This window comes from Terrapene carolina, unplaced genomic scaffold, assembly GCF_002925995.2.
Source record: "Terrapene carolina triunguis isolate 2854851 unplaced genomic scaffold, T_m_triunguis-2.0 Scaffold231, whole genome shotgun sequence".
In the NCBI taxonomy this organism is placed as follows: Eukaryota; Metazoa; Chordata; order Testudines; family Emydidae; genus Terrapene; species Terrapene triunguis.
The window spans coordinates 17,098,624-17,107,521 of NW_020664582.1; the positions used below are offsets into that span (position 1 = coordinate 17,098,624).

Consider the following 8,898-nt stretch of genomic DNA (forward strand, 5'->3'; position numbering starts at 1 on the left):
GATTCCATCCCAGAGAGGTAAAGGCATGAGCCTGAGACCTCAAGGGGGAGGCACTTGGACAGAAAGGGAGAGGGAATGAGAGGTACAGCTCGTCCTGAACTGTGACACACAGCTAGAGCCCAAAAAGAAAGAAACAGTCTGTCTTTTTTCTGATCTGATGTTCTATGGGGATTTTAACCTCCCTACCAACCAACCACAAATGAGTTTCTTGGATTGCCAACTCTGGCACTAACCAAAGGCCTGGCAGGTTTCTGAAGCTCCTCTATATCCTGGGACCACAGCTTCAAAACTCCTGCTTAAGCTCTACCTTGGAGGGAACAGATGTGTTGTCTACTCAACAACCATTACCACTGTGGTTTTGTGAGTTGCCCATTAGGACATGCTTTTGCAGAGTATCTTGTTACCTTCTCAGACCTGCGTAGACTGAGGAGACCCAACATTGCACTTAAACTCAGGTTCCTGTCATGCTGCACTGCCACCAAATCACAGCCTGGCCTCTGTTATAACTTTTAAAAGACTTGCTCACTTCTGCCATCCGACCAATTGCTACACCAAGATATTAAAGACACTCCAGTGCAGGCCACATGGCAGCTGTTAGTTTCTCACGAAACAGTACATACTAACTGCTACACCAAGACATTAAAAAAAAACCCAGCACAGTGTGGAAGAAAATAGAGTCTTCACTCTCAGGTTGGTTGCAACAAGTCAGAGACAGTTTATTTTCCTGACACTTGCAAGGAGGGAGTACACCCGGACAGGGGTTCCCCCCGTCCCAGGCAGGTCTCCGTTAGATAAACAATTAGGGCAAGCATTTATACCTTTTGTTACAGACAATAATGATCAACAACCGCATCTTGTTTATACGTATTCCTTCTGATATCTTACTTTTCTCAGCAGTTCCTGCTAGTCTGTATTCCATTCTTATCTAACACAAGGTCGAAAAACAGTATCTCTTACAGTTTTTTTGTTCCACTCGCTTTCCACTTGCCCAGGCCCTGCCTGAAATCTCAAGTTATTAGAGCTAGTGTTAGCTTAACTTTTAGGAATAAAGTAAGAGTCAGGCTATCTGCGTTCAAATTCCCTTTATCCTTTTCTCTGCTTCCACAGGCTACATAGAAGCTGTTAGCTAACCATGAAATGGTGTGTATTGGCTAAGACAAGAGCAGGTGGTGGGCTAATCTGCTTTCCTCCTCTTAGAATAAACATATCATAGAATATCAGGGTTGGAAGGGACCTCAGGAGGTCATCTAGTCCAACCCCCTGCTCAAAGCAGGACCAATCCCCAGACAGAGTTTTACCCCAGTTCCTTAAATGGCCCCCTCAAGGATTAAACTCACAACCCTGGGTTTAGCACGCCAATGCTCAAACCACTGAGCTATCCCTCCCCCCATCTAGGTTAATTCTGTCAGTTTCAAGCGAACACACTCAAGTTTCAGTGGTTTTAGGTTAAGTAAATGTGACAGAAATAAAACAGCAAACTACACAGTTAGGGACAACTACAGCCAAATGTGGAAATATTTAAAGGTATTTTTGCTTTCAAAAAAATGTTTGAGGTCAGTGGTCATTTTAGTGCTCAGAAAAGACAAGGACTGAGGTGCTGGCTAGAGCCAACCACAGGACAGGCAGTTGTTAAGCAAACTTCCCACGCACACTGCTCTGTAAATGCAATTACCTCTGACCTGCTATTCCAGTCTTGGGACTCCACATTGCTATGCAATAAATCACAATCCTGACCTGCAACAATCTTGCTCTGTTCAACTCCAGATTTGCCAGTGACTCAAGACCTGGAACACTGCTACCATTCTAGTTCTTGTACTCTTCTGAGCAGGCATCGCCAGTCATGCCACCATGGTGTAGTGATTTCTGATGTGGAAATAGTCCATCAGGACCTAGTATGAGACCTAACAAACTCATTTTTACTTGTGACCTAATCAGAATTTGAAAACAATTAACCCAGAACTGAAAGGCATGAATCTGATTTTTAACCTTTTGTTCTCATGGGACTCTGGAGATCCCAATGGAAAACACAAAAGCATTTTGGGTTACTAGGCCATACAAGAACCTTCTTTGTTCTGGGTGTGGGGAGGAGAGTCTTTCTCCTATAACCATTCTGCTTGTTTACATGGTCACCTCTGTACACACTTATGTTTCCAATCGGCAAGAATCCACACATCCCACTAACAGAATAATGGCTGAGAGCAACGAGCCTGCCCTGCTGTGTTAAATCAAACAAGTACAAGCGTGCATGCATCAGAGGTGCTTTGCCAACTTCACTCGCAATGAGCAGAGTGGAGCCTCCATTCAACCACTTCTATTTTCAAACTCGTTTGAGGCTGTATGCTATTAAAGTCCATTTAAAACCAACTCGGCATCAAAACAACAAAGAATGCGATAACAATGCATAAATTACACACAATCCAAACTAAATTGTCTCCAGCATATTTACATTTAGGCAAAATCTGAAATGAGGATTCTGTGGTTTATTAATCTAGGAAAGTCCAATTTTGACAAGTAGTCAGCAAATCCAAGCTAGCTGCACAAGCAGGTGGCTGGGTCATACGAGAGTGCAAAATCCCTAAATTAAACCAGGAGCAAACCATGGCAGTCTCAAAATTCAGGACCCTCAGATCCATCCCAGCTCACAGACTGAATTGCTTTGCTTCTGGCTGGTCTTTGATATTGGAGCTCTCAGGAAGAGTGTGCAATTCCTGTACAGAATCCTGCTCTAGTCAGCCTGATCCTCAGGAATCATGTTGCTCCTCCATCATATTTTTATAGTTTCTTTTGAAAAAGCCACACTGAAAGACATCAAGAAGAGCATTAAAAACATTTATTGGGTCCCTCTGTGTTTGTGTATATACATTATAGCAATGAGCTAAATTCTGAGTTCCCCTTATTCAGTTAAAGTCGCAGTAAGTCAGTGGAAGTTTAAGGACTAAGCAAAAGCTGAGTAAGGAACTCAGAATTTGGCCCAATTATAATGTCTTACAGTTCTATAGCACCTTACATCCTTAAACTCGTCAAAAGGTATAGGCACGTAGATATGGAATCACCCCCTGCCACGATTTTCTCCCCCCGCCTCCACATACCCCCACACTCTACTAAAATGAAGCCACTTCTGGAGTGGAACCTGGCAGCTGTTTAACAGTTTAAGAGAAAATGAAAATGAATACTGTCTCCAGCTGTAACTGTGGAGGAAATTTTATGAGGCTGTATTCATTTGCCTGAGTTGTAATCTGGCCAGGACAGTGAGGCCTCATGAAAGACCTTGGGATCCTTCAGGATTTGTTTGTTTTTTAAAACAAGTTCTTTCATAACTCAGGGAAACTTTAAAAATGTATTAATATACCTGCTGAAAAAACTGTAAGGGAGAACCCCAATGACCTGCATTCCCTCCCTCAGTAAACCATATCAGAATATCCACAGCTGAATGTGAACTCTCACTGAGGGCAGTATATTCGCTGGATTGCTGGGATCTTAATCAACAAGAATGACATGTGCTTGTAATCATGTCAACAAATATATTTACCTTAAAAAGGATGAAAATAATGAAAGCCAACAGCAAAAATCCACCAACAGAGCTTCCTACGACAACAGGCAAGGTATTGATTACTTGTGTTTTCAACAAGACGACAGTGATCTAGAATAGAATCAAGGGTGGTTTAGCAAATGCTCCAGTTTAATTGCTTTGTCTTAACTAGGAGAGAGAGTTCACAGATTATAATGCCAGAAGGGACACTTTACAGTTGGCCATCTTAAGCTCATAATATTTGCTTGTGCCCTGCTTACTAAGCGATATAGATCACTCTGTATCAGTGACCTGTTCCTCTTCTTTATTTACTGCTCCCTCAATCTCTGTCTCATCTGCAAACTTTCTCAGTTTTATGTTTATTATTTTATGGTTTCTTCAAGGTCATTGATAAAAAACATTAAGCAGTGTAGGCCAAGAACCAGTTCTCACAGGCATCTACTAGAATAACACCTGTTCGATGAAGATTCCCATTTCCAATCTGAGTCCTTTTCAATTAGACAGTTTTAATCCATTTAACGGGTGCAATCCTAATTTTGTATCATTTTACTTCTAGTTAAACTCACTCAGACTCCTTAACATGTCTCTGGGTGAAGTGACTGTATCAGTGTCCCCTAATGACAACCCATTACAATATAGTTTTTGTCTTCACTAGGGAAAAAAGGTGCAACTTTAAAACATGTTAACTAACACATATTGAAATCCTAGTGAACACAAGGCAGTTGTAGCTTTAATACATTAGCTGAAGCCTACCAAGGAGCCTAGTTAACGTGTTCAAAATACACTTTGTTTCCACATACAGATGTGGCCATATTTTGTGGAAGGAGTAAATACCTCAAACTCCTCTTGCTGCGATGCTGGCAAGAAAGGAGATTCTACTGAGCTGAGCTCACTGGTAAAGGTTTCCACTAATGGGAGGAAAAGGCTCAAGTATTTGCTAACTAAAAAGAAACATTGAAAAATAGAGACAATACAGTTGAGTGACACAGGTTACTTTGTCTATTGAAATGATGCTCCAGTACCACCGTATACGCCCCTTGTCTTTCTTCACACTAGGCATCAGAGCATGAACAGAGCTATATTTCTGATAATCACTCTGTGATGCTACCTAGTGCATCTCTCAAAGCACAACAGTTATACACTGCTTGAGTTTCTCTCACTACTTTAACAGCCTCTACTGAACTGTGAATTGTCTTCTCACATACACCGATGCAACCCTGCTGATTTCCCTGGCGTTTCTCCTGAATTACATCAATGTATGTCAGAGGACAAATGGGCCTATTAAATATAACTGTAGCAAGTGGCCAATTTTCCACCTGACATATATAAAAATGTTGGGATTTAGATTCAAATAGATGATTAAGAGGGAACATGAATGCAGCTCATCTAAGATGAAACAGGTTTCAGAGTAGCAGCCGTGCTAGTCTGTATGCGCACAAAGAACAGGAGTACTTGTGGCACCTTAGAGACTAACAAATTTATTAGAGCATAAGCTTTCGTGGGCTACAGCCCACTTCTTCGGATGAATATAGAATGGAACATATATTGAGGAGATATATATACACACATTCAGAGAGCATGAACAGGTGGGAGTTGTCTTACCAACTCTGAGAGGCCAATTAAGTAAGAGGGGAAAAAAAAACTTCTGAAGTGATAATCAAGATAGCCCAGTACAGACAGTTTGATAAGAAGTGTGAGAATACTTACAAGGGGAGAATCTCTCTCTTATTATCACTTCAAAAAAAATTTTTTTTTTCTCTTACTTAATTGACCTCTCAGAGTTGGTAAGACAACTCCCACCTGTTCATGCTCTCTGTATGTGTGTATATATATCTCCTCAATATATGTTCCATTCTATATGCATCCGAAGAAGTGGGCTGTAGCCCACAAAAGCTTATGCTCTAATAAATTTGTTAGTCTCTAAGGTGCCACAAGTACTCCTGTTCTTTTTAAGATGAAACAGCTGCTCACCCTAATTGGCTGTATTCCCCACTCCCCCACACCCATCAGGCTTCCAGGAGGTGCTTAAATCTATCTACTATAATTGAAACTTCTTTGAAGCTGACATATATTTGTGTTTCCAACTAGAAATTACCTTCTGGACTTAGGATAGTTCTCTGCATGACTGGGAATATAGTAGGCATATTCCCAACCAGGCAGATAACTTCTCTGTGTGCACCAATACATTCTCTTCATTCCCTTTTGTTCTCTCTGTGGTCTGAATCCTGGTTCAGTTGAACTCAACCAATCAGTCCAGGCCCTCCTAAATCACTCTATTTTAAGAGTTCAGCAAAAACATTTGCATTCCTCTCCTCAGCTGCTTCTTTCATTTCCATCCTGAGAAAGGGCCCTAGCTGCCTACACGGTGCTTGGATACCTCAGCTTTGTGGTTCTCTTCCTTCAGGCCCTCATATAGATGTTTGTTGAAGGTGATTTCCCCAATGACCAGAAGATCAGTTCTGTCTTTTAAGAACTATAAAAGAGGGAGGGAAAAGACAAAGCAAATTATTATTTTAGACCTTTCAGTTCTTCAGAGAAAAGCTGGCACAATCATAGTCTAGCAAAGAGGTCCTCTGCCTCCTCCACAAACATGGTGGTTTTCCAAACTCAGAACTCAGCTGTGTCAGCCAGTTCCCACTGCATCCCAATCAACTGAGTGTGTTCGAACCCGTACTGGAGCTCGGACTGACCAAATTCCAGATAAGACTGCACCCAAGATGCCCAGATTTTGCAGTTCTAGTTACGGGGACTGCTCATCAATTTAAGAAATTCACAAAAGGAGCATCTCTTCCCCCTACATCTCAGACCTCTCACCTCCAAGTCTGTTAAGACCTGCTGAATGTTGTTCTAGCCAGAGTGTTAAAATGGGATAACTGCAGTCCACTCACACAACTGAGACTCTAATGTGCTGAGGTTGTGTTACCCAGCATCCCCCTGCTCTGCTTGGACTTATGGCAGTATCAATAATAAGACGGTACCTAGAAAATCAATGTTTGCAGCACTGGAAGTACCATCCTCTAGAGGAATAGCCTCTGTGGATGACTAGAGGAGATGGCAACATCTCTCGTAGGAACAGAGTCTCTCCTGAGAGCTGAAAGCACCATGATTAAAAACTCCACCCTTGCTCTGGTGCCATAGGACTCTTTGTTGCTTTCTCCAGATCCAGACTAACATGGCTACCCCTCTGAGACTTAGTATCTAAATGTCATTCAGGGTAAGGATTTCAGAGATGTCCCTGAAGAGATTCTATCCCGCAAATGTGGGTTAACAGATTTTTAGCAAGAAAAGACAGAGAAACACAGCTTCTGTGTATACCTGCTGAGAATCAATTAAAGGCAACTCAGCTATCACAGTAACATTCTCTCTGTCGGATGTGATAGCACAGTGCACATGTTGGTACTGCCCTTTGCTGGCCTGAAAGAGAAAGGGATATCAACACTGAAAATATTTCTCAAAGCAAAATGTATGGCATGGAATCTAACTATTTCACTCTAAGCAGGGGGTTCACGATTGCAGTTTGCATGGAAATAGTTTGAGACTTCTAGAATGTACAAGCCATTTCACTAAATGCATGTTGTGTGTCTATTAAAAGCGAGCCATTCTTGGGTACAGCATGCAACACTTGTTACTCCACTTTTCAATAATGTCATGTGACTCACTGCATTGGCCACTACAAAGCCATTGTCCCAGCATAGAATCATAGGACTGGAAAGTCTTGAGAGGTCTTCTAGTCCAGTCCACTGCACTCATGGCAGGACTAAGTACTGTATGATCTAAACCATCCCTGACAGATGATTGTCTAACCTGCTCTTAAACATCTCCAATGATGGAGATTCCACAACCTCCCTAGGGAATTTATTCTAATGCTTAGATATGCATGGCACAGCAGATGTTGCACAGCCCTGCAGTAGCTGTCAGTACCACCAGCAACCCTAATATCATAAACCAAGAAAACTAAAGGGCTACATACCAAGCACCATGACAGGCTCAAATCAAGTAATCAGATACACAAAAACAAGTGCCCCAACGTTAAAGTTACAAGATCACTATGTGGATCTAGAAAAATATAGTCTATCAGGTCAGGACTTTCCTTTTTTTTTTTTTTTTTAAACATCCAGAACCATTATGCGCCTGTGTGTTAAAGCCAAACTAAACTGACTCCTGGATTTAGTTCACTGCTTGCACCATAGAGAGCCTGTGTAATTACATTCTATGTAGATTGACTAGCAGAGTATCTGCTGGGTGCTGCAGTTCCCATTTCTGGAAAGACCAACAGTAATTAGTTTGTGTTTCCCTAGTACATCTGTGTAACAGCAAATACCAAGAAACCACTCACCTGTACTTTGGTCTTTCCAGTACAGAATTGAGGATGATATTCCAAATCCTTCCAGTTTGTGCAGACTGTTGTATTCTGGAAAGAGAGTAGTGGACAGTCTTGGTAGTTTCTCACACACCATTTGCCCAGAGCATGCCTAATAAAATGCACAAAATTCCAGAAGCCCAATCCCATTGTCTGCCACCTTCTTCCCAAGACAGCAGAGGAAGGGAGGCTCAGGGTCAGATGCTCACTACACCACCAATTGGTCAGTTTAGGAGAGATGAACTCCAAAGTGTCCCTGGTCTGGCTGTCTTCACCTAGAGATGTGTGGCCACAACCTACTTGCAGTATGTGGGGCAAGTGTATTGGCGATCTATCCCCAAGGATTTGCCTGGAGCACAAAGGACTCATCTGCACTGTAGGATAGTGGAGTCCACAGAATTCACTACAGCAGAGACTATTTCTTGGATTATATGATAAAGCCAAAGCTAAATCAACATTTCGGCACTCACTACATTCAGGGTGGGTGCTCTGTTGTTTATATAGTGCTGTCCGCGCTCAGCATGTATTGTGCTGTACAGCCAGTCCTGGAGACACAGCTCTCTGCCCCAGGAGGTGAGAGCCTGAAGGCCTTAGCTGGTCCAATACAGAACATGGCCATTGTCAGCAGGGTCTCGATGGGGCGGAAGCAGTGAAGGACTAGTCCGTCTCCTCCCAGAGTCACAAGTGCCCTGTGGGAAGCACTAAGAGCGAAGGAGCCTCATCATCTCATGGGGGTGGGACAAAGTCATTCAGGGAGCGCAGAGGTGGGAACAGTGTGTGTGACCGACACAAGGCACCCGAGGGGCGACGGGCACAGTTTGTGTGACCGACGCGGGGCGACCGACGGGTATGGTGCGTGTGACCGACGCGGGGCACCCGACGGGTATGGTGCGTGTGACCGATGCGGGGCACCCGAGGGGCGACGGGCACGGGGGAGGGGTGATAGACAAGGGCCACGGGGGGTGATGGGCACGGGGAACCCAAGGGGTGACGGGAACGGGGGAGGGGG

General features: G+C 43.2%; 1 protein-coding gene across 1 annotated transcript in view; it reads right to left on the reverse strand.

Moving 5' to 3' along the window:
- Nucleotides 1-1,341: 1,341 nt before the first annotated feature.
- ITGAE (integrin subunit alpha E) overlaps nucleotides 1,342-8,898 on the reverse strand; it is a 58,789-nt gene continuing 51,232 nt past the window's right edge. The window contains exons 31-35 of the mRNA XM_029912532.1: nucleotides 7,866-7,940; nucleotides 6,845-6,943; nucleotides 5,907-6,002; nucleotides 3,530-3,640; nucleotides 1,342-2,798 (exon numbers count right to left, since the gene is read on the reverse strand). Coding sequence (XP_029768392.1) covers nucleotides 2,742-2,798; nucleotides 3,530-3,640; nucleotides 5,907-6,002; nucleotides 6,845-6,943; nucleotides 7,866-7,940 — 438 coding nt within the window. The 3' untranslated portion in view covers nucleotides 1,342-2,741. The remainder of the gene's footprint in view (nucleotides 2,799-3,529; nucleotides 3,641-5,906; nucleotides 6,003-6,844; nucleotides 6,944-7,865; nucleotides 7,941-8,898) is intronic.